The sequence below is a fragment of the Zerene cesonia genome, unplaced genomic scaffold (genome assembly GCF_012273895.1).
Source record: "Zerene cesonia ecotype Mississippi unplaced genomic scaffold, Zerene_cesonia_1.1 Zces_u009, whole genome shotgun sequence".
Classification (NCBI taxonomy): Eukaryota; Metazoa; Arthropoda; class Insecta; order Lepidoptera; family Pieridae; genus Zerene; species Zerene cesonia.
Window position 1 is genome coordinate 387,932 of NW_024045139.1, and position 25,962 is coordinate 413,893.

Consider the following 25,962-nt stretch of genomic DNA (forward strand, 5'->3'; position numbering starts at 1 on the left):
GTCGGGTGGCCCATTATAATGACGATACTCTTACACGTTGCAGTTGTGGCTTGATTTCGATATATGATCCTTGTACTTTATTTAAACTCTAGCTGATTGACCGTGACATAAGTCGACGAAGATCTATTGTTTCTCATATAATTTTTTCTTCATAAATTAACTGACTTAACAATGGAATTAGTTAGCTTATTCATGAATCTGCTACTATACTATACTCCCATGTAGCACACCTATAATATGTTTCTCATATATTTACAGACTAGTTTATTATGTCACTTATTTAGACTGCGAGGGGAATGTACATCAGACTAGTTGCAATTAGAGATTAATTAGCATATTGATAGTGGAATTTATTTCATTGAAATGTTTAATGAGTTATGTAATATGTCTATGTAAAAACATACGTTAATCGTATGTAATGAATAAAAAGGCTAATATTTATTTTTATTTTTATTTATGAAATTATTTATTACGATTTTCAATAATTCACTAACCCATATGGAAACAATTAAAATAGTAGTCTTTGTTATATTAGAATTTTGAACCCGTGACGCAAAAAGAGGGGTACTGTAAGTTTGCGTTCAGTATTCGTGGCATCGTACCTCTCAAAAGGATGGACTGAATTCGATGTGTTGTTTTTTTTTCATTTGAAACCCAGGTTCCTTGTGTTAATTAGCTATCATCATCATCATCAGCTCATATATCTTCCCACTCCTGGGACACAGGCCTCCTATAAGGGTTCAGGCCATAATTGGTTGGCACATGTCACATGTCGTCGAACTTTTGATTCTTGGACATACCCGGTTTCCTCGCGATGTTTTCCTTCATCGTTTTAAGAAATGGTGATGATATCCACGTAACGATATCCAACATATCCACGTGCAAGTAGTTTTAATTAAAGCACGCAGTCCAGATCCAATATGGTCGGCCGACGTTTTTTTTTGTGTTGAATCTCGATGGTAGCCTGAAGAGCTACTACATCTCAGCGCGGACGTGCGGTTGAAATGGGGGTTCACAAGGTCGCACGCATAGCGTCTTATATAGTATCTGTTAGTTTTTATCATTCAGTAATACGATAATATTTCAGGCGTATGTCGGACGGTTTGTTCCTGCGCTGCTGCCGCGATCTGGCCACCAAGTACCCCGACATCAAGTTCGAAGAGCGCTACCTCGACACGGTCTGCCTCAACATGGTGCAGGACCCGTCCAAGTTCGATGTGCTCGTGAGTATTTGCTTAACCAACCAACCATTTGGCCAACGGAGCTGTTGGTTCGCCTGATGGTGAGCGATCACCACCGCCCAGTTCCTTTGCCCCTTGCTTTTTCAGGATAAGGAAAGGATTGGCGACTGGATGCAAGAAATGGACTGGGAAGGGTGAGGAAAAGGTAATGTGATTAAGGAATTAATGCGTTTTGGATATTTTGAACGTTAAATGAAATATTTCTTTATAGAATGTTTGAGGTTCAATACAATGACACATTTAGAATCCTAATGCTATAAATATAGCTTCACTTTGAATTTTGTAACCAATTAAGTTACCCACGCAAAAACTTTGAAAAACGTTTCAGCAATACTGTAATTATAGAGTACATTTTAAAAAGAATTTAGATTTAATTTGATTACCTTATTAAATAAATAACCATTACCCGTTCATATGGTTTGATGATTCTTATGTATTTGCAAACTGTTACTTGTCCTGTAGTCCCACTTATATTTTGTTAATTTTTTTTTTGTTAAAAATAATTAGTCATTTACCGTTCCAGGTGATGCCCAACCTGTACGGTGACATTATGTCCGACATGTGCTCGGGGCTGGTGGGCGGGCTCGGGCTCACGCCGTCGGGCAACATCGGCAAGAATGGCGCGCTCTTTGAGTCGGTGAGTGCGGATTTTTTTTTATTTTTTTGCCGCGCTTTTGTTCGTTTTTTTTTTTCATTTCAGCCAATATTTTTCAAGAACGAAGGAGGTTTTCAATTCGATTGATGACTTTTTTCCGGGTTTTGTTACTTGATAACTCTATAGGTTGACAACCGTGATTCTTTTTGTTGTGTTTGATTGGTTGTTATTGGTCTCATTGTAGTAATGTAATTTTGATTCTTAATTCCCCTCGGGGACTTCGTTGGACGTTTTTAGATTTTTTTTTATAAAAACATACGATGGAAACGTCTTTTAGAATCAGATTGATAAAAATAGCTGGAATATACAAATTGCGCTGTTTTCAAAGGAATGAGTCATAACATTGTTATCTTTGATACGAAAAGATTTCCTGAAAATGATTCACAATTATATCAAAGCACTTTAATTATTATACACATATTATTATTTGCTTTATACGCTACTGTACTAGTATTTATCTTATAATAAAGTATATAAAAATATAAAAAAAGTTTTTAAAAAACATCTTCACTAAATATAAAACATTTAGGGTATATATACTTGAATAATGTCTTTTGCTTGATTTAATAATATTGTAAACGTAAAATTTTGTAAGAAGGTATGTATAACTTTAACGCAAAAACAAACCGATTGGGTCTGTATGAAATTTACTATTTAGTACAGGATAGGTAAGTCTGCATTAGCGCATACACTACTATTTACCCGGGTACTACGCGAGCGACGCCGCGTTGTCCTACTACATAAGATCTTAATAAATATCGAGTCTAGTATTAATAAATCGATTCATTGTGTTCACGTACATATATTTTTTTACTGTTGTTGTATAAAATATACAATGTTGTATAATACAATTTTTGCTGCGCCCCGCGGTTTCACCCGCGTAAGTCCATATCCCGTAAGAATATCGGGATAATAAGTTGCCTATATGTTATTCCAGTTGTCCAGCTGTCTACGTACCAAATTTCATTGCAATCGGATCAGTAGGTTTTGCGTGAAAGAGCACCAACACATCCTTACAAACTTTCGCATTTATAATATTAGTAGGAAGTAGGATAGTAGGATAATATACAGGTGTATAATATAATCGTGTCACAGTGTTTGACAGTTTTTTTAACACGCTTTATTAGTTCCATCTGTACTGTTTGTGTGTAACCTTTGGTCTCTATTTTGACCCGTTTTAAACCGACAGATTAAATTATATAGTACATACTTTGTACATTTATCTCTTATTCAACGAATGTCCCAAAACGGTTCTCTTTTCGAGTGTTTTTTATTTTGGCGTTGTCACTCGATACCACCTTGGGTTCTCAACCGAATGGCGTGATTTTTTTTGCGTTCGATGGGGAACTCTTGTGAATTGGTCCGATTTAAGAATCTGATATGATGCTTTCGCCTCAACAACGTTTGAAATTATTATTAATACCCTCTTAACTTTTTTCTATATACACCTAAGTTATAAGCGTGATCATCGCCTTGGTACAGTGAAGCGTGAAGCGTGCATTAAAGCGTGAGCGTAGAACCAATGGGTTCCGGGTTCGATTCCCGGAGGGGACTCGAAAAAAAATTACTCGTTCTTGCACAGAATGCTGATCACCTTCTTGTCCCTTAAGAACATCGAACAGTGAAACAGACATAATTTGTCCCATACCCCATAAGTTTTTTTTTAAGTAATAAACGGGTCCCGGCAAATGATTTACCGGGGAAGCTAGTAATACATAAATAAAATTATTATATAGTGTACCATATTATATGAGAACGTAAGTTGATATCAGTATAATATACACTAACAGGTGTGGTACAGCATGGCTGCATGCAGGATATCTGTTAACACATTGCTATATTGTGGCGTTCATAAATAATTATTTATTGTGTATAATTAAAAATGATTTGCTTCGTCCTTGTGTTTGTTGGATCGAGATTATATGTAACAAATATACATTTACCGATGTTTTATGTTATAATTTCATTTTAAATCAAATTTGCTAACTAGGTAGGTATTTGCTCTGAAATTCATTGTTTTGTAAGTTTTCATTTATCGATAATTGTTACCAACGACGTCATAGTTGTTACATATTATCTTATGGATAAAAAAAAATTCAATCATATCACAAACTATAACCTCATTACGTTATATATAATAAAGTAAAAATCAATCATAAATCGACTTGATCCTAAAAAAATCATACTAGGTTTAATTTTGATATCCAAATTACTCACATATTCGATATTAAATATCATGAACGTTACATGAATATGTTAAAAAAATAATAAAAAAAAAAACTTTAATATAACCCACTTATATCTAAACAAAATTCATACTGAATAATATCATGTGACACCATTGATGTAAAATAAACAATAATTAATTAGACTGACAAATGACAGTCAAAATTAAAATTTGTTTAAAGCTAAAATTCTGCCTAAGCGTGTATTAAGCAGTTTTCTAATGAGTGATACAATAGACTTTGAACATCATTGACACGAAATAAGGTGTTGATTCCAATGAATGTTTTATACGCTCTAACATTATTTTATTTAGAGAACATCAATGTGAAACAAATAAAAATTACTCCATGTTAGTCCAGTCTCAAAATTACTAACTCCAACCGCTGGTTCAGGCCATTGTAATAAGCATGTCCGTCCGTGTGTGTAAAATGACTAACATTTGCAGGTTCACGGCACCGCGCCAAGCATCGCCGGGCAAGACAAGGCTAATCCCACGGCTTTGCTCCTCTCCGGCGTGATGATGTTGCGCCATATGCGTCTCAGCGAACACGCGGACAGAATTGAGACGTCGTGCTTCAACGTTTTGCGCGAGGGAAAAGTTTTGACGGAAGATTTGGGCGGGAACAGCTCGTGCACAGACTATACGAATGAGATCATAAAGAATTTGGCTTAGTTTTTTTTTTAGGCAAGGGAAATTTGCCGCCAGGTCGATGCTGCGCCGGTTGGAGCGTGTTTGTAATGTGTGGGATAATTCAATTATTATATTTGATATTTAGCTATGGATATGAAATGGAAATGGTTAATTTTATTACAATGACTAAACGTTGAAAACTAAAACTCGACGCAATAATTTTATTGTTATAACGTATAATTTAATGACGATTTATTAAATGCTTTTCACATTTAAATTTTTCAGTGTGAAAAGTCGAAATCGAGGATTCATTAAAATTATGCCTAATTCCAAAATACGACACGTTACAAACGCGTATCTGTTTCACAGTATTGACAATAGTATTAGGTTAAAATTTTCCCTTTACCCCACTATGTGACGCAGCATCGTCGTCTAGAAGAATTATTATAGTTGAATTTAATTTAACGTGCCGATTGCGTTTAAGCCAAAAAGTATAAAAGACACAAGATCTGCGTGGTGTTGAAGGAATTCGCTTAGTGAAAAAACTTATTCTTATATAATTATTGTTTTAGATCCTCATTTTAAGATCATTATACTCGTAGAACGATCAGTTTTGTCTATGGATCGCTGGGTTTTGACGTTTGGTATTTGAAGTCAAAGTGTGAAGCTTACGAGTGGTTTTACAATATGGGTATTGGATGTGAATTATATTTTCTTAGCGAATTCCTTCATTTTCACATTTGCAATGGATTCTACAATTTGGAACAAATAACTGCCATGCTCTTTATCGCGTACTCTCGTATGTTTAATTTTTTAATTTTTAAAACGGCAACTTTTTAATAAAATTGGTCCTGAGATATATAGAACATACTGCACTTGTATTTAAAATACCACCGACATAAGTATGTCAATGTAGAAGTTGCCAGCTCCTTGTCAGCTAATTAGTGTTACCATTATTATTTATGAATAGTGAGAAATGGCTGTTTTATGTATTGTGTTGTTTCCTAATTTTCTTAGTGTTTTTTTTTCTAATTTATTCATTGTGAATTATGTATTTTACTTTTAAAGCTATTCTCAGTAAAGTAGGTACAATTAGTGAATAGGTACTCATTTAATGTCAGTATTTATAAAAATACATTCCTTTGCATTTTAATTTTTTAATGATATTTATGTGATTTTTATGTATTTTTTCTCTGTATGATTGATCGTGTTTAAGTACAATTTCAGATGAAATCTGACAATAAAGCTAATCAAATTTGTAATGTTCGATTACAGAACGTTTGTGTGGTCTCACATTAATTTATGTAGTTAATAAAGTTGATTGAAATTATGGTTGCGTTATTTACCTCATTTGCACACCATGTTCCCGTTTCTGGTCCCGAAGTACACTGGTCCCAAGTTAGTTTCAGAGATAAGTCAACGATATTAAAAACTGTTTGACTTTTCTTCTTTCTGAATTATCTAATACAGTGTTTCTTTTGTGGTTAAAATTGTCTATTTTTTCCCCTCATGTTATAATGTTAGTTGAGTTAGTTTATTGAATTATATTATTTACGCCAAGAAAATATTTTAATACGGATGTATTCATTGGGGTTTACTCCAGACTTGAAGTGTTGCCATTCGAAAAAGTATATCATCAAATTTATCAAACTAAGAGATAATGCATATAACTAAAGTGAACTTAACTAGGTAACTCAGTAGCATTACATTATTTTTCTCATATAATTATAACTGTGTCCCCAGGTCCATGGAACAGCCCCTGACATAGCCGGAAAGGATATGGCGAACCCGACGGCTCTGCTATTATCCGCTATTATGATGTTGCGGCATTTACAATTTAACGAACACGCTGATAAAGTACAAAACGCCTGCTACGAAGTATTGAGGGAAGGAAAGTCATTGACCGGAGATCTCGGAGGCACTGCTAAATGCAGTGAATACACAAATGCTATTATTTCAAAATTGTAAACAATTTTGTTAGTATTACACATTACAGTGAACAGTTACATATAATTATGTGAAACTATAGTAATTGTATTCAGAAATTATTGATATTAGCAATAAATTTTCCAAAGACCATTATTTTTAAGTCAAGAAATATAACCGAGTTGTTGTCTCTTGTTACCTATTTATTTCCCTACTCTACAAATTCATGATTTAGTGTAGATTTTGTTAATAAAAAATAAACTAAAACTTCAAAATGCTTGTTATTTAATAACCCTATCGAAATGATATTTTCATATCAAATAGTTGCACACTACAAATCAATATTTAGTTTTTTAGTAATTTTAGTAGCCTTTTTTAGGTACCCATTCTATGTAAAATATATATATTGCTTCTTGACAATGACCGTGGAGTATATAAATACATGATATATCCTTTTAAATGAAGTTGCTTAATAATCAAGTATCAACGAAATGATTTCCATGTATTCATATCCATGTTTTTCTTTTATTTTTATTTTTTTTTACTAGCTATCTTCCAATGGCGATCGTTTTATTCCTCTACGTTTAGAAATTTTCAGAAAATCGTTTTTCTCTTTATTAATGGCTTACAAAGATATAGTAATTACGTTGTATATATCTATGGGTTCTGTAGATAAAATATTAGTTTATCTGTCCACGATGAAGTCTCACATGGCTTTTCTTCAGTTCTCAAATGACATTGACAGTTTAAGTCACATGTAAAGTGAAACATGTTGTTTACGAAAGCGTAACCTCAAATACTGTTATTTTACTTTTAAAATAAATGTTTTAAAAACAACTTGACTAAGAAAATGGTTGAGAAAGTAAGTTTTGTGGTTGAAACAATTTTACGTATGATATTTCGTGTTATGTGCTATTTATGAGTGTTGTTGCATATTTTTTTAGGAAATGAAGTCGTCTATCTCAGAAGACGATGGTGAAACAAACATTATTAATGAAAATGGTAAAAGACCAGCTGAAGATGCTGCAAAAGACGGCAAGAAGCGAGTCAGAACTAAAAATTTATACCGTCAACCAACTGCTAAAGAGTTAAATCGTCTACAAGAAACAGAAAATCTCTTCAATTCCAATTTATTCCGGTTACAAATTGAAGAGATATTACAAGAAGTGGAACTTAAAGAGAAAACGATAAAGCGATTTAACGAATGGTATAATTCACTGAAGCAATATCTGTTATCCATCAGTGAAAATGGAACAGACTATGATTTATCAGAAAAAGCAATAACAAAGCAACTGAAGGTTAAACTGCCTATATCTAATGAATTAAATAAAACAAAAGCAATGTTTAAATTCCTTAAATTTAAGGATATAGATATAGTCGGTTCATATGCCTCAGAAAATGCTATTAGCTCTAAACTTATTGTAGATTTACAAATAACAGTCCCTGCGGAAACATACACAAAAAATGATTCCATAAATTACAGATATCATAAAAAACGTGCAGCCTATCTTGCTTACATTGCTTCCCATTTGACAAAATCTGATTTAATAGAGAATATACACTATTCATGGCTCAATGGAGGTCGCACAAAGCCTGTCTTAGATATAAACCCAAAGGGAAAGTTAAACAATGTATTAACCGTAAGAATAAACCTTATTTGTGAAGAAGAGGCTTATAAATTGCACAGGTTCAGCCCTGGACGTAATAACTTACGGGAATCATGGTTGTTAAATGAAGAAAATAATGCAGAAGTCGGACCACCAACACCTTATTACAATTCTAGTGTATTATGTGATTTGACAGCCAAAATAAATGAGGATTTTATAAAGCAGACACTCGCAAATAGCCATAATTTAAAACAGGCAATAGTGCTGTTGAAAATCTGGATACGACAAAGAAAGCTCAGTGTATCCGGACATGTTATAAGTATGTTAATATGTTGCTTGGTGCAAATGAAGAGGATTAACAATATAATGAGCAGTTATCAGATTATAAGGAATGTATGGATATATTTGAGTAAGTTTAATATCTATCTAAAAAAAATACAATCACCAACAGCTATAATATATCATAATTACATTTGGAAATAATTTACCTGATATAAAATTTTGACAATTTTTTCATCCCACAGGCAATGAGGGGTGGTATAAGTTTGGTTTTAATATGTGTAGGGCATCATAGTTCTATGTTAGGCCACAATTAATAAAAAAAATTATCAAAGATGGCAGCTGCCACAAAATGACACATGAAAGTTTTATTCCCTCCCTCAATGCCTTGACTAGTAAAATATGCTATGTTCAATTTCAAAAACAATTTCAATAATGAGGTCTTGGTTCTTTAATACCTACTAATTTTTGTATTTTAACAATAGTTTTATATTTCAATTTTCTTCACAGAGACATCTGACTGGGACACAAAAGGCCTGTCCTTATGTAAGGCGGAGGATTCACCGCCAATAGATGAATTTCTGGAACATTTCCCTGTAGTGTTCCTTGATAAAACTGGGTACTACAATATATGTTGGCAAATGTGCAAGGGCACATACAATGCATTGAGACGGGAGAGTGCCATGGCCGTGGATATGCTAGATCATCCAAAAATTAACAGCTTTATACCACTCTTTATGACTCCAGTGGTGCCTTTGACTCAGTTTGATCATATTATTAGGTGAGGTATATTACTACAGGTTTGATTAGTTATTTTTAACTATAGGCAAGTCAATAGTTTTATGTGGTTAGAACTATGCTGGTCCAACTGTTGTTTGATCAGAAAAATCATGCATATGTTTTAACAAAATATAATATAGGACATATTTAATTTTCTATTCTTAATGCAAAATTTATTTACAATTATAATAACATAAATACATTGTAATATCATCATCATCAGCCCATATATGTTCCCACAGCTGGGACACAGGCCTCCTATGATGGTTACATTGTAATATAAGTTTCCAATATATTTGTTGATCCAGCCAAAAAAGTGTCTACTAAATAAGCTGATGTTTACATGCATATTAGCAGAACCATATTATTTTCCAATTAATATTCATGATATTTTTTAGATTCAAGAACATACAAGATTTGAAGACATCCATCTTAAAAGTAGTACCCAAGCAAAATAAACTGAATTATGGCATTGATGAGTTACCCTTGGTGGTGGAAACTCTATATTCCCTCTTTAGTAAGGGTCTTACGGATAGAGTTGATTTAATTCTGCAGTTGGTGGATGTAGACTTCACCTGGTCTGTGAAAAGTACTCCAGAAAAAGCACAAGACGGGTAAGTTTTTGTAAAGAATTAAATAATAATTTGTTTTTATAAAAACCTGAACCCCTATCAAAGTGTCAGAAATAAACCAAATTTTATTGGGACCATAAGAGGCATAAGCTTTCAAATAAAAAAGAATACTCAAAATAGGTTCACTCAGTCACAAAGACAATGACAACAATTATGAGACAAACAAGTAAATATTGAGAACTTCTTTTTTTGAAGTAACTAAAGTTTATGATAGCTTAACATTTAGGCTCTTTGCTTATAAATTAGTTGTGACTTTGGAAATATTATATGCACTTATACTAATATTTCCATATGTTTTCTTTCAGGTTTGAGGAAAAGTTATCATTCGGACTTGTTTTGAACTCTTCAAATGCATCCAGAATTGTTGATAAAGGCCCAGAAGCTAATCTCCCGGAGGCAGAACAGTTTAGGTATGTTATAGAAATCTCTTCACACAAAAATCTATTAAATTATACTCATCATCATAGATGATATTAGGATATTAATGTACTATGGAAATTTGTCTAAATATTTGAATAAGAATAGAGAATAGACTACATACTTTTTCAAAACTCAAATTATAAACTTAAATATTTTCTTTACCTTCATTTAACGTTTTCAGCCATGTTAAGTTTTTTCTCCCCTAAGAACCTTCTTTGGGGCTTAACTTTTATGATTACAAAAATATCCGAAACGATCGGTCGTTCGTTCTCGAGTTTCACGCTTTGCAACACATTTGGCGATTCATTATTAGGTATAAAGTTAGATTTGTAACTCAAAGATTCTAACAAACGTAAAAGTCCTTTTTGTAATATAGTTTTTTTGAGAACACATGGAAGTAAAAGGGTCACAAAAGTCTTTACCATAATTCTTTTACTTTGGAAATAAGAAAATGAACCTATCTACACTAATACATCTACTGTGACATACGCTACATATGTTCCAAGGGCGAAAAGCTATTTGAAATATATTTCTATACGTATTCCAGGTTGTTCTGGGGCGACAAGTCCGAGTTGCGCCGCTTCCAGGACGGCACGCACACGGAGGCGTGCGTGTGGCGCGCGCGCAGCCCGGCGCAGCGCCGCGCGGTGTGCGCGCAGATCGTGGATTACTTGATGCACTTGAAGTATGGTGAGACTCGTGCATATTACTAGTTACAGTTGTATGTTTGTTTGTGTGTAACTGACTTTACATATTCAATTTTGACCCACTTTTGGTTTCATGTGCTTAAGGGATACCCCATCTGGTATTTAAAAAAATATGAAATGTTCTTATGACATACATGTTATGTATATGTCAATTAAGAAGTGACATAACACTTTTTGAAAATATATTTTTTTATCATTATTAACATTAAGATTCTTCTATTTTTATAAATAAGTTCTTACTGGCATTTCGTATGTAAACTTTTTGAAATTTGGTCCTTCGAACCGGACTTTATGTAATTATCAACTATTGAATAGTTGAAGTAAATACTGGATGAAAGAAAACATGAAACCATATAAAACCACTTTAATGCAACTTCCTAGTTCTATAATTCACTTAAAATGAATACTAATCCTTTACTTTTTTAGGTATACCCTCATCGGAAATATACCACATATGCGGGCAGTTAGACAGCATGCTGGCGCGGAAGGAATCTGGTGGTGACCATATGGAGGAGCTGGCGGTCAAAGTGCTGCAGACCTTCGACGAGCTGAGGCGGGACCTTCGGGCCCTGACCCAACTGCCCTTGGAGATCAGCGCTGTTTATGGTGAGAGTGGGGAGCAAAGGGGCATAATATTTATTCATCAGCATAATTGACTTTTTTAGATAACATCATTCCTCTGGCGAGAACATTTTTCTTGTGGAATTAAATTAAATTAAATTGAGCTTTATTTTGTCAATAATATCTGTACAAATACTAGCTGCACCCGGCAAACGCTGTTCTGCCTTACTCTTATCATTTAGGAGTATGAAAAATAGATGTTGGCCGATTCTTATAGATACCGGATAAGCACAAAAAATTTCATAAAAATCGGTCAAGCCGTTCCGGGGAGTATGGCAACGAAAACTGTGACACGAGAATTTTATATATTAGATTATAAAGCTGAAGAGTTTGTTTGTTTGAACGCACTAATCTCAGGAACTACTGGTCCGATTTGAAAAATTCCTTCAGTGTTAGAAAAACTATAGGCTATATATGTACCACAGGCGAAGCCGGGGCGGACCGCTAGTTGTTAATAAATAAAATGCAAATCTATCAATCTATCAACACACCTAAATTGTTGGACCGATTGGGCTGAAATTTGGCATGCAGATAGCCACTATGACTAAGACATCCGCTAAGTGTATACACTCATGAATCTCTATATTTCCAGGTACATCCTCCGTGTTCAGCTACTGCAGCCCGGCACCAGCTCTCCCCAGCGTGTCTGACCCTCGGGCCTGGAGACGAGCCTCCACCTGCCTGCTGAAGCTGCCCCAAGACGATAAGACGCCCTACATACCACCATACACTCCGGCCAATAAAGCTATCGTTGAATTGAGTAAGCACAATTATAGTTTCTTATCATACATATAGATTTTGTTTGTTTGGATGCGCTTATCTCATGAACTACTCTACCGCTTTTTTACTATATGCTATTCTTCGCAACATAAATAAATGCAATCCTTTTATCTAGCTCACTTTCCAGCACATTACTATAACAATGACATGATGATGATGATGGTGATGATTATAAAGTACTTCAAAACTTACGTATATAATAATTAAATATTAAATATATGTAATATCTTCTAATATACAGCTAACATGTACTTTCTAGCACACAGCGGCAAGTGGCCAGGCGATATCGACGCCTTCCGGTGCCTCAAAGCGGCATTCCACCTGCAGATTTCCGAACGCATCAGCCAACAGTACACCCTGCCGAGCCAGGCCTATCCCACACACGTGGACGTCATGAAAAACGGCTTAGCGTTCAGGCTGGAGATAGCGCACCCGAAGGAGGTGACTCTCTTGCGGAGAGAGATGGAGAACGGTGTGGTGAAATTCAAGGAGAGTGAGGAGAGTGTGAGGCTGCAGTGCGAGACCGTGCTGTTGCCGAGGTTGAGGAGTGCTTTACATGGGTGAGATTACTTACTTACTTAATGACTGACTTACTTACTCACTTACTGACTTACTTACTTACTACTTTTAAATGTTACAATAAATTGCTAATTATGCATGTGCTTATTATATATCAATTATACCATATTTTTATTGACATGACGCAAAATGTGGATACTATTCATAAAAACAAATATAAATATATTGGACTTGTTTCCTTTAAATACGTTTACATTAAATTAATACCACTTTTATATTCTTAATTTAGAAGTAGGAGGTAGGAAGAGGAGGTAGTTCTTTTAACGGTTTTTTATTCAATTGGTTTAATTCAATGAGTAAAGTAGCTGTACTTTTTGCGTTATTCAATTTAACAACACTAAGTAATATCAATTTCACTCTAAACAAATATTAAAATACCCGCACTACAAAGACAAACAAATCCCCGCAGGTTGCACACGAAGCACCCGGCCTACGGCCCCGCCGCGTGCCTCCTCAAGCGCTGGCTGTCCTCCCACCTCCTCTCCCCCCCGCACCTCCCCGCCACCCTCGCTGAACTGCTCGCCGCCATCCCTTTCCTCCTCCCCTCCCCCCTGTCTCCCCCCACTCAGCCGACCACCGCGTTGTACAGGACGCTGAGGCTGCTGGCCGACACGGATTGGAGGAGCCAGATGTTTTTGCTCGACTTCAATGACGATATGACGCGTGAGTTAAGCACTCTCTGTACTAATTAAATTGCATAATATTAATTAAAACATATCGCCAAAAATTACACCTTTACTAAAATATAGTTAATTTATCTAGATTGTAGGTCAACAATATGTATTTAGTTTGGTCAACATTGTGCTTTTTGTACTTATAGATTGTATGCATTACTAGCTGCGCCCCGCGGTTTCACCCGCGTAATTCCGTCTCTCGTAGGATTATCGGGATAAAAAGTTGCCTGTATGGTATTCCAGTTGTTCAGCTATCTATGTACCAAATTTCATTGCAATCGGTTCAGTAGTTTTTGCGTAAAAGAGCAACAAACACACACACATCTTTACAAACTTTCGCATTTATAATATTAGTAGGATAGTAGGATGCTTGTGCATTCTGGATCACTCGTTTAATACTAGTACCTCATTATATTGCAGCATATTTATGTAATTTACAATATTTTAATTCATATTACGTATTCCAGGTGAAGAAATATCAGAAATAGAACGAAAGTTCACGGAATCCACCACAAAACCAGCCATGTTCATAGCCACGTCGTACGATGGCGAGCTACCCTCCGCCTGGAGCACATCGAACCCGAGCCAGCAAGTAGTCGCCCGGGTGCAGGGATTGGCCAAAGCCACTTTGCAGTACGTGGAGAAGGGTGTGGAAAATGGGGAGGAGAATTTACTTGTAAGTAGCTATACTGATAGATGAAATTTACTAAAATCCATAAGAGTCTGGTTCGGATCTGGCTCGAAGGACTATCGGTCCTAAAGTACGAGCCTGTAGGTACATTTCGCATGAGACAGGAATAAAATATGATGAAAGGTTTTCGATTTTCGGTTATTATTCATTGGTATACAGTTATCGTCTTACAACAAGAACTAAACGAGGACTACAAGAACTTAACAGACTCACTCATACATTTACGTAATAACCAGGATCGTGTGCGCACACAAGCATACGAGTAATCAGCTCAGAAAAACTCAAACTCAGACATTCAGTCAATTAGACTACTCAAAGAAGCACTTTAAATCGTCAAAACAGTTTTAACATTTACCACTACTACCAATATGCTATGACGTCATATTCATACAATCAAATTTTCAATTCGATCCTACTTTAGTTTCCCTTCATCCGGCTGCCATCCATCATCATACGACGAGTACATAAAGGCAGAATATCAGCGTCAGGATCCCATTGACTCTGACGTTTATGCTGAGCCAAGACCCATTTTAAGAACTCAGTGCACATTTGTCTCCGTCTTATTTTTTCCTCTGTGTGTTAATTTTTCTTTGTTTAATTGTTTTTATTGTAAGTGTCGTGTATTTTATCTGTTCTTTTAATAAAAGTTAAATCTATCTATAAATATATCGTTTACCAGGGTGCGTTCATCCCATCTCTCGCCGGCTACGATGCACTCATCCGGGTGCACAGCGGACTCGCGCCGCTCCGCAGCGAGCGCGCGGACTCGCGGCCTCGCGCCAACGTGAGTGCGAGTCCCGCGGGTGCGGGCGCGAGTCCCGCGGGTGCGGGCGCGAGTTGTGACGTCGTACCTGTGCTCGACTTTCACCTCGTGGAGGAGTACTTGCGGGATTTGAGGGTGAGTTATAATAGATAGATAGTTATACTCGCTGTAACCCGCGGCGGCACTCGCGTGGTACCCGGGGAAAAGTAAACTATGCGCTAAGCCAGACTATAATCTATCTCCGTATCACGTTTCATACGGATACGATAAACTGTTTTCGCGTGAAAGATCCTTATATGCGTCCATACTTACAAACTTTTATATATGATGAATGAATATATTAGGTTTCAAAATGTCTGTGTGTGTATGTCTATGTCTATGTCTATTTCAGAGTGCATACGACGAGTTCGCGCTGTTCTTCCACGACCATTATGGTGGTGACGTCATCGCGGTGCTCTGGAGACCTCACGTCAAGGAGCATAGAGACTTTCAGGTATTTACACTTAGCTTTATAGATATCGCCGTAAAGTTGTAAACGAACGAAATTGTAAATAAATTAAGTTTGAATTTGAATTTAAATTTGAATTTGAAATTGAAAACCGTAAGTTTATAATCGCGATCGCGATTGCTAACTGCCGAAATTGTGGTTTTACTTACATAGATAACAGTCTATCGAAATATAATGCGTAAAATTGTTAGCATTATGATCATTCTTATTAAACCCATTGTATAAAATATTCATTTATGATTCTTTTCAGATTATTAACGCAAACGGAGTCAGACCAGTTAAAGTGAGTGGAGAAACAAAATATAAAGTGAATATTGAAGCCATTATAGAAGATTTCAGGATACTGGGAAAAGGTCTTGTTGCCGATATCGTTGTTAATTCTTAGTATTTGTATGAAATATATTATTTGATTACAATTTAACAACTTTTTATTTCATTATTTTTAAATTCTATCGAATGAAAGGATATGTTTATAGATCTGGCTCTAGAACAGTTAATAAAGGAATTTGATCTTAATAATCTAAGGATTAAAAAATTACTAAAATATAATTTGCATTAAGCAGAATACAAGCAGAAAAAGCATGGCTTTTCTTTTTCTTTAATGATCAAATTTGTTTCATCTTTTTATATAATTTTAGTTTATTAATGAACATTTTACTCTGATACATTTCAACTTCTATTTATACTTTAATAAAATAGGGCAAAGTGTCCAACGGTGCTGGGTAACCCCTAATCCAATCGCCGCCATCGTGAATTTTTTCTGGATTTCCTTGCGCCTGCCATTTTCCGTTTGGCAAATATACGTCACGTTGCTTTGCACCATGCTCTATGACAGGCGCTACTAATATTGTTTCACCGAGCAAATATTCTAAAAACACGAAATATTTATTTACAGATAGTTGACAAAAATCCAAAATGTCTGTCGTTGTTTCTAAATAAATACCATACTCACGGTCCCAAATATCATAAGTTTCAGTATTATTAGGATCTATCCACCAAATGGGCGGATTGACCGGCGACCCGTCTTGCACTGCTCTCGCGCACGCCTCTAGTAGAGTTGGCGCGAATGCTTCATGAAGATTAACGAATTGCTTGCTTATTGCTATTGTCTGAAATATTCGTTTAGTACTTTTAGTATTTAATTTTTTTTATTGTGTTTGATTTTACACGAGTATTATTGAGCATTTATAATGAATAAATCGCGTTTAAAATCCATCAAAAAGTTTTTAAAATTTCGTTATTTTTGAGTAATACAGCTGTGTTCCAATAACTGAAATATTTTGAGCATAAGGGTTTAGCGAATACACTAAATATATAAGTGCTCCAGTACTTTCACAGGGTGCTACTGAAAATCTGATTCGTAACTTGCCTATTCAGACTATAAGTACATGTACATACATGTTAAAAACTGATTCAAATTTACATGGGCATTAATAGTGTGGCATTCATATTTTGCGTGAATATTTTTTGTTCGGTGTACCTCATTATCAAGATCCCACGGCACATACGAAAACTGTAGGCTCGGCATGAATGTAGAAGCTTGCAACCACCGTATGAATAGTTCCTTGGTCGGAGCCTCGTTATAACCATTCCCACCGATCATGTCTGGGAGCACTAGTGGGTATCCATTCATATTGAGCTGGAGTAACGTGGTGATAACTGTCGGTAGACCGTTCTCGAAAGTCCAGTAGCTGTCCTTGTCTATCATCCGCAGGAATACGGGTAAATCTTGCGTTCTAGGGATCCATGTTTTTAACTTATGTATAGTTTAATAAATTTGAAAGTTGTCATCATTACTTCGTAATTTAATGTGAGCGCAATTCTGATAAGTATTTGCTTAATCAATATACAATCTCCAATCCATTAGCCGTGTACATACATGATCATAGTGCCCCAAGTGACGACAATTGATCTGCTAAATATTGGCAACTGTATTTTGCTATTTGATATTACAGTAATGATAAAGGTTTACTTTAAAATGTTTTGTATTCATATCGTATTAGATAAGGATTAAAGAGTGTACTGAACCATTGAAACACTTCTATCTTTGAAGTTTATACATTACCTATATCCAGTTCTAACTTCGACTAAAGGCCCAAACTGTGCCACAGTTCGCACGTAGTCCGCCGTTATGACACCCGGTTGGTCGTTGATATCGCCTCGAAGTACCGGAATCTAAGAAAATACCGATAAAGGTTTTATTGTTTATTGTTTACACTTTACAGAACAAGCCTTTTGCTTTCTTCTTCGCATGCGTTTTATAAAAAAACTTTAAAGTCTTTTGTTCATAGACCCATTTTGTAACTCAATGACATGCGAAATATGTAATATTGTATGAATATTGCTGAATGTGTCTGAGCTGAATTGCGTCTCTAAGGAGACGCCTATATATAGCAGTGGATGGAGAATGACTGAGAGAGAGAGAGATATTTTTGGCAACAATAAATCACCTGCGGCGACCAACTGGATTCGCCACCATCGAACTTGAAGCTGTCCACTCCATACTCTGTTTGCAGGTTCTTCAGTCTATCCGTGTACCAGATTCGAGCGTCTGGGTTGGTGAAGTCGATGTACGCTGTGGTGGTTCCATTGTCATTCCACCAGCTGGTTTCTACAGACCCATATTCGGATGACACAAGGTAACTGGAACAGATATGTCGTTTTACACATACATACCCATATTTATAGGGTACACAAATGTGATTAAGTATTTGTTTTACGCAATACTTCTTTATTTTCTACTCACCCTTTTTCCACTGCCTCGGAATACCAAGGTTCACAGTCCTTATTAATGAAGGGATGAGCCCACATTGTTACTCTAAATCCCATCTCTTTTAAAGAAGCGACAGTATTCTTAAAGTCAGGAAACTTCCTCTCATCCACGGTAAGAGATCCATAACATACTTCCCATAGATCATCAATCTCTATGTGACTGTTCTTAAAATCATGCGCGTTGATTTCATTTGCAAATTTTAATACTATATCGTGATTAATGCCTCTTTTGTATCTTGCCCAAGTAGACCATATGGGGTAAGTTAGCATTCCTTCATCGGGCAACCCATTGGGTTTCTTTAAATATTTGTCTATAGCGAATTCATGAGCAGCCCTTGCATTATCAAAAATACCCATTGCATATATTAATTCGTTTATTTCTCTCTTTTTGGAATAAGGAGGTTTTATTTCTGCATAGAAACATGCAGCGTTCTTGTCTATGCTATTCTGGTTGACAAAGAGTGGTACTTTCTTGTCGAAATAATAGAAAATGCCGTTAGAATTGAGCCAGTAAGGCTCCGCAACTGCGCAGTTGTCTGCTTCTTTAGAGACATAGGAATAATCTTGTAAGAGTAGTTTTTCGATTGGCCAGTACTGACGCTTTTGTTGTGGCCCACCATACCAATGATGGCTGCCTAAAGTAAATAGCAAATAGTTATTCATACTTGATATTTAGTAAATCTGCTTATTACACGATTGTGATATCTAACTAAGTGCTGAAACTAACACAATATTTCTAAAGATAAATAACATCTACTGTAGGAAAATTCCTTAACGCATTAGAAAATACATCATTATAAGTGACAATGATTATCATAAACAATAGGCTATTCACGTACCTAAGTTAACGCAATCTTCAAGCTTCTCTTTGTTTCCTGATATCCAGGTGAAAGTAATGAGATAGCCGCTGGCCACTTCATTAGCGGAGATGGTAACTCGTGTGTCATTCTCGTATTGGATAAGGATATCACCATCTTGATTTACATCTTTTGTGTCCCCGGCGTTACGGCCTATCACGGAAATGGTTTCCCGAAGACCCTCTGAGGAGGAAAAGTTTATGGCTGGCTTAAAAGCTCATCTTGCTATAATATTGATTGAATTAATATTAGCACATATCAGCTAAAATATAAAATTGCATGTGCTTATGGCAATACGAAATCTTGGTAGTTAGTACCGACATCGAATAATTATATCAGACAATAATTTTTATTGCATACACCTTTTTTAAGTCATAGTGGCTAATTGAGTTCGTGGGTCACGTGATGGTCAGATAGGCAAAGGATGGAGTCATCGGACTACCCCACTCATTATACGAAACAAAGTAAAATTTTCATTCAACACTCGGTACAAGCTGTCTCTCACATGGATACTGATAATTTAATGCAAATAGAAATTTCAAACAACAAATGAAATAACTCGTAAACATGTTGTATAAATTATATTATAATACGTACTGCGTTCGCATATGACATTAATTCCTCCATAAGGATTATTTTCCAGTTGAAGTTTTAGATCCGGTGTGTCCAATATCTTGATATCCACAGCATACACGCTCACAGATAATACGAGCACTTTGTATATAATAAAAATACAATAAGAGTAAAGTGAAATAATTATTTATTGTAATTTAAACATATATTAACACGCTCTTGCCTCATACTTATCAAAAATTACTTGTTATAAAATAAAATCTGTTGGAAATTGCTTTCTAAAGTAAAGGCCATGATATTTGGAAATTATAAACATTTTAATATTCGGTATGAGATACATATTAATACTAGCTATGCCATGAATATTCACTCACGGGGAAAAGCTAGAATTTATATACCTCAATCGTTGTTCTGTTGCATAAGCTACGTAACTGCAAGTATCATCAATATTTATTCAGTGGTTTTCGCATGAAAGAATAACAAACATAATCCATTCTTACAAACGCATTTATAATAATAGTAGGATATTGAATGCATTTACCGTACTTTGTAAAATGAACCTTTATATAAATCACATCTGTATTCCTTTCTCTAATTATTGTACAGCTCTTTAGAATATGCTCGATATTTATAGCAACAAATTACTTAAGTAATTATTAATGGACGAATAGGAAACAATTCTTGCAGAGTACCTAATGTCACAGAATAACTTGTAACTTGTTTCGAAACACAAACATCTGATTTCTGACTTCCTTTTGGGTATCCTTCTACGAATTCTATCAAAATAAGTATTGAGTTTATATTTAAATATCCAAATAAAAACAATAAAAAATCTTACAGAATAATTTGTGGTCCATATCGTAGGTCAGTACTTTTACGACTGTGTAACTCGCGTGCCTGCATTTGTTTTGTATCTGTTTTTGCTATCATTGGAAGTAATTACATACCTATAATTATAGGCAGATTCAACTGATCTATTTCAGCCATTTAATCTTTCTTGGAAGTCTTACGGAAAGACAACTTCAAGTGTATTGTTAGCGGATATCACAAATTAGTTCTTATGTCTGTTAATTTTGCTATTTAAAAATATTTAACCATTTTGAATTTTCTAAAGAGAAACGGCAATTACATAGGTATTTTTTATATCCACATATTTGTTCTCATATCATGTCGTCTAACCAATATAATATGTAGTAACTTGAAATAAAACCAACAAAACATTCTTAAATATTATTTATTTTATCTTACATTTACTAACTACAGTATTTTATTTACAATTTACATTTCGATATATGTAGCTATCAAAACTTTCATTATACAAACATAACAGCTAAAGCTAACAGGAAGGCCGCTAAAGTTAAGCTCGGAATCGTTGATGAGTCGACCACATTATCTTTGAGTTTCACGAAGTATGGAAGAGAGTCTAATGGCGCTGGGTGGTTTTTCAGCCAGACGGGGCCAAGGTGAGCTCTGTCTGGATCCCCTTCTTCGAACCAAGTGCCCGCTGGAAGGTATATGTTACGTGACCTCGCGCCTTCTTTGAGAACTGGTGCGACGAGAATCTCGTCTCCAAGTAGGTATTCTGGAAGAGGAGTTAAAGTGTCTTGCCTTTAATTTAATCGAATGTAAAATAAAAAAATGTTTCGATAGAAATTAAAGTCTTAGATGAATTATAATGATTTCGTTTGCTACTAAATAATACCATGGGATACCTAGATAAACATAATAAATAAATAGTGTTTTAAAATATCTACTGGTAAATAATATATTACATGTAATTTAGTTACTACAAAATTAAATGAAATTTTGCCAGTCAGGTCCTACGACGGTTAATATAACTAATGACTGAAATTCTACGCTGCTTCTTTCAAAACTAGTCATTTCACAACAAACAAAAATTAAATTAAATTCAAAAAGTGATAGTCTTAAGACTTTTTACGGAAAATATGTACCGTCTGATATAACCAATGCTTCTGGGTCCTTAGGGTCAATCCACCAGAGTGGGGGGTTCACAGGTGAGCCGTCATGCACTGAAGCATGCATGGCCGCATAGATCTGATCCGCAAATTCTGCGTGCAGGTCGGTGTACTTCTTGCTTATTTCAATTGTCTGAAATATATTTAGTAATACTTGTAGAGATTTGAACCGTTAATTCGATAGAATCAAAATATGCTAAGGCAAATTTAAACAAAAAACAATTTTATTTATGTATCATTAGAATATTTAAGTATCGATGATGGAGTTCGATAAATGGTTTTAATTGTTTCTTTCTTTCAAATATCCCAATATGAAATGCACACATTTAATCCGTTGTTTATAACGAAAGTAATAACTATCCATTCATACAACAAGATAATTGATTATTGATGATTCTAGAATATACTGCTTATCGATTATCCTTGAAGGTGTCTCTCGTAATTAGAGTTAATTTGTCTTAAACAAAGGTGCTGACGATTAATGCCATCACACTAGGGTCTGTCATTAGAAGCACTTTTGCTATAATTAAATATTGATTATGATTAGTAATATGTTCGTAGAAAATTGCAATCGATAATATGATAAAGACAAGAGTATATTTGCTGCTCCAGACTATAATCTATATCTGAACCAAATTTCATGCAGATACGATAAGCTGTTTTTTAAGAGTAAAAACACCATGGATACATCCATCTATCCATACCTCAATCTTTCGCGTTTATAATATTAGTAGGGTTCTTACCTCATTATCAAAGTTCCACGGCACATACGAATACTGCATGGATGGTAAAAACGTATTCGCTTGGACCCATCGAATAAACAGCTCCTTCGAAGGTATGTCAGCTTGCGCGTGGTTCAAGTTATATCCATTGCCTCCAATCATGTCTGGTAGAACGAAGGGGTAACCGTTGAGGTTCATCTGGAAGGTCGTGGTTATGACTGTGGGGAGGCCGTTGTTGATGCCCCAGATGGAGTCTCTGTCAACCATGCGAACGAAGATGGGGAGATCTTGAGTCCTGTAAAATCGAAGATAGTTAATGTACTTCATGATATTAGGAGTTTACAGAGGTACCATATACAGTGAAACTTGGTTAAGTGGGACCTGGATAAGTGAGAAACCTCCATAACTGGAACTCATGCTGAGGTCCCAACACTTTGGCACTGAATTACCTCTGTTAGTGGGACGAGGTAAACCTCTATATCTGGGATTTGTTCTTTCGATTTATCATCATAGTTACCTCTATAACTGAGACAGCGAGTAAATTTTATATGCATAAACCTCTGTAACTGAGATAATATTGTTTGTTTACTCATTCTTATTCTACCCACAAATTCCACACGTAATTTCAAGTACGTAAGTACAAATTTTGAGCTTCAATTACCTCTGTAAATGAGACAGATATTGATTTATACCTGTATATCTGAGACACTGGGTAAGTGGAATACCTCTATAAGTGAAACGACATTGCAGGTCCCTTGGATGTCTCACTTAACCAGGTTTCACTGTAGTATAAAGCTAAGTACGCTTTCGCATCTGTCCCTATGTATCTATTCTTAGAACTTTAAAACTGCACAACGGATTTTAATGTTTTTTTTTTTTTATAGATAGAGTGATCCAAGAGGAAGGATTGTTTGTATAATAACGTCTAAATGAAACTACTCTTAATTTACGTATTCAAATCTCAATACTACATAACGAATGAATCAATTTCAAGAAAAGGTCGAAAAAGAACTAAAGAAGTTTAAGTTAAAGTTTATCTATTCTTCTTACATAAATGCAGCTCTGACTTCCACCATATCCCCGAACTCTGCACAAGTTCTCACAAACGCGTCTACTATATGATGTGGATGTAGATCTATGTCTCCATTCTGTACTGGTATCTGGAAAATATTGTATTTAATCTAGCTGACCCAGCAAACACTGTTCTGCCTTACTCCTATCATTTAGGGGTATGAAAAGTAGATAGATCTTGGCCGATTCTCAAATATACCCTATATACTATATACCTATATATATTTGCACACATTTCACATTTCATAAGAATCGCTCTGGTCAGCGGTTTTGGAGGAGTATGGGAACGAAGCTTGTGCCACGAGAATTTTATATATTAGAGATAAAATACAATGTTTTTTATTTGAATATCTTTTTGGTGCAGTGAAAAAATCACTGTAATTGACTAAAAATTATTATATTGTAACGTTGTCATTATAGTAACTAGCTGTGCCCCGTAGTTTCACCCACGTCGTACATGAAGTTCTAAAGCCTAATAAAATATTTTTTTCAATGCGAACGAGCAGTTCCCGATATTAACGGGTTTAAACAAAAACCTAACAGCTATCTTATAGAACGTTACCTGTGGTGAATAGCTACTCTGTCCAGCGTCAAATTTAGCACTATCAAAGCCGTGAGTTTCCAGAAGGTTCCTGACTCTGGAGGACCACCAGCCCGCCGCGGCTGGGTTTGTGAAGTCAATCAGACCTGGCGATGTCCCGTTCGTGTTCCACCAAGTAGCAGCTGGACTGCCTTCCTCATTAAGCACTAGATAGCTAGGGATCGATCATAGAACACCGTTAAAATATTTTGCAAGCTTAATATTGAGAAAACAATAAAAGAGACCTTTTTGAAATTTGTGTTCGTTTTGTTTTTAATTTAACAAGTTTTTATTAGCTTCACTCGTTATGTTTGTATGTAACAGACTCTTTATGATTTGATTTTGACTCACTTTAAACGGACATATCTAATTCATACTTTGTTATCAAGGATCGGGGACAATACAATAATTTCATGAGGTTATCTGATTATCCTGATTAGAATCGCCAGGATTAAATAACTTCCTTACAAAACATTGTATACAAGTGAGTTAAGATAGTTTATTTAAACTATATTTATTGAAACAAACACTCCAAAAATGTGATACACCTATGAGTTATATTAATGTCGGTTGTACAATAACTAATTATTTTAGGTTCACCTAAGGCGCACCTATTCCCCAGAGTAACTCAAATTTATCGATATAACTTTAAAAATATATCAAAAGCAAATATGTATTTTAAAGAAATATAAATACAGGATACATTAACAGAGATGAAATAACAATGCAATGTCGATAAGTGATAATTGTATATCTCCTGCTAGTACGGTTTCTGGGCAATGCAATTATACAATTTCTGTGAAATTTTTATGTTCTTAATCTGCATACTTATAATGTGTGCATAATACACCATCTCCACTTACCCATTGTTCAAGGCCTCAGAGTACCAAGGTTCACAGTTGCCATTAATAAACGGATGCAGCCAGATCGTCACGCGGAATCCCAATTTCTTCACCTCTTCGACGAGATGAGTCATATTCGGAAACTTATTCGTGTCGACCTCCAACGAACCGTAACACGTCTCCCATAGATCATCGATTTCCAGCTGCGAATCGTTGAAACCATGCTCTCTTATTTCATTGGCGAAGTCCATAACTTTCTGTCCATTCACATCATACGAGTATTGAGCCCAAGTGGACCAGATGGGGTGTTGTACCATGCGGAAGTCTGGTAACCCAGATGGTTTACCCAGGTAATTGGCCACCGCATGTTTGTGAGCTGCCTTCACGTCTGACAAAAACCAGATATCATAGGAGAGTTCTGTATGTGTTCTTTTAGAAGAGTAGGGATCAGCGATTTGGGCTCCAAAGCAGATGTGATTCGGCTGAAGGAGATTATAGTCAACGAATAAAGGCACTTGTGGGTGTACGTAGATGTATTCGCCAGCTGAGTTAAGCCAGTATCGCTCGACTATGTTTGCGTTGTCGGCTTCTCTTGTGACGTATGGCGTGTAGTTCTGGTGTGCGTTCTGAATGGGATAAACTTGGTCCTCTTGCATCGGCCCTCCGTACCACTGCTTATCACCTGAGCAGAGAGTTTAATACATAAGATTTGGAATGATAGCTATATCGGATGATATTTTACTCTTTGAAACCATTATATTTAATATATTAACAATAAAATATAGTTTAAAAAAACTAAAAAACACGCTTTTCAAGCACATCAAACTAAAAACTATAAAATAATTTTTA

The 25,962-nt window shown here is 35.5% G+C and overlaps 4 protein-coding genes across 7 annotated transcripts in view; 2 read left to right on the forward strand and 2 right to left on the reverse strand.

Annotated features, from left to right (window-relative positions):
- Positions 1-6,947, forward strand: part of LOC119839168 (probable isocitrate dehydrogenase [NAD] subunit alpha, mitochondrial) — a 13,471-nt gene extending 6,524 nt beyond the window's left edge. For 2 of the 4 annotated variants that reach the window (XM_038365376.1, XM_038365374.1), the window contains exons 5-7: positions 1,088-1,223; positions 1,765-1,878; positions 6,497-6,947. In XM_038365376.1, the coding sequence (XP_038221304.1) occupies positions 1,088-1,223; positions 1,765-1,878; positions 6,497-6,721 (475 nt within the window). In that variant the 3' untranslated portion in view covers positions 6,722-6,947. Of the gene's footprint in view, positions 1-1,087; positions 1,224-1,764; positions 1,879-4,567; positions 6,084-6,496 lie in introns of those variants that run through there. The other 2 variants (XM_038365375.1, XM_038365373.1) reach the window with 1 other exon arrangement.
- Positions 6,948-7,430: 483 nt separating this feature from the next.
- LOC119839185 (nucleolar protein 6) lies at positions 7,431-16,141 on the forward strand. The gene is made up of 14 exons (XM_038365395.1): positions 7,431-7,541; positions 7,624-8,695; positions 9,076-9,346; positions 9,744-9,959; positions 10,283-10,387; positions 10,945-11,087; positions 11,531-11,710; positions 12,318-12,485; positions 12,765-13,065; positions 13,494-13,747; positions 14,226-14,434; positions 15,129-15,347; positions 15,604-15,705; positions 15,971-16,141. The coding sequence occupies exons 1-14, from the start codon at positions 7,530-7,532 to the stop codon at positions 16,103-16,105; spliced, it is 3,387 nt and encodes a 1,128-aa protein (XP_038221323.1). The 5' UTR covers positions 7,431-7,529; the 3' UTR covers positions 16,106-16,141.
- Positions 16,142-16,320: 179 nt separating this feature from the next.
- Positions 16,321-20,823, reverse strand: LOC119839173 (myogenesis-regulating glycosidase-like). Its single transcript, XM_038365382.1, has 9 exons — positions 20,761-20,823; positions 19,947-20,063; positions 19,332-19,532; positions 18,467-19,127; positions 18,171-18,363; positions 17,786-17,895; positions 17,201-17,456; positions 16,673-16,829; positions 16,321-16,588 (listed from the first exon to the last, which is right to left on the reverse strand). Exons 1-9 carry the CDS (start codon positions 20,777-20,779, stop codon positions 16,401-16,403), a joined length of 1,902 nt encoding a protein of 633 aa, XP_038221310.1. The 5' UTR covers positions 20,780-20,823; the 3' UTR covers positions 16,321-16,400.
- A 412-nt stretch (positions 20,824-21,235) lies between these two features.
- LOC119839154 (myogenesis-regulating glycosidase-like) overlaps positions 21,236-25,962 on the reverse strand; it is a 6,656-nt gene continuing 1,929 nt past the window's right edge. Inside the window, exons 4-9 of the mRNA XM_038365356.1 lie at positions 25,135-25,795; positions 24,254-24,446; positions 23,671-23,780; positions 22,642-22,915; positions 21,875-22,031; positions 21,236-21,504 (exon numbers count right to left, since the gene is read on the reverse strand). Of these exons, the coding sequence (XP_038221284.1) occupies positions 21,236-21,504; positions 21,875-22,031; positions 22,642-22,915; positions 23,671-23,780; positions 24,254-24,446; positions 25,135-25,795 (1,664 nt within the window). The remainder of the gene's footprint in view (positions 21,505-21,874; positions 22,032-22,641; positions 22,916-23,670; positions 23,781-24,253; positions 24,447-25,134; positions 25,796-25,962) is intronic.

Excerpts from the sequence above, each read along its gene's own strand:
- LOC119839185 (XM_038365395.1), top strand. Across the intron at positions 9,347-9,743 it reads CAGTTTGATCATATTATTAG|ATTCAAGAACATACAAGATT; the intron begins GTGAGGTATATT and ends GATATTTTTTAG. Across the intron at positions 11,088-11,530 it reads CTTGATGCACTTGAAGTATG|GTATACCCTCATCGGAAATA; the intron begins GTGAGACTCGTG and ends TTACTTTTTTAG.
- LOC119839173 (XM_038365382.1), bottom strand. Across the intron at positions 17,457-17,785 it reads GAAGTTAGAACTGGATATAG|AACGCAAGATTTACCCGTAT; the intron begins GTAATGTATAAA and ends ATGGATCCCTAG. Across the intron at positions 16,830-17,200 it reads CGTGGGATCTTGATAATGAG|ACAATAGCAATAAGCAAGCA; the intron begins GTACACCGAACA and ends CGAATATTTCAG.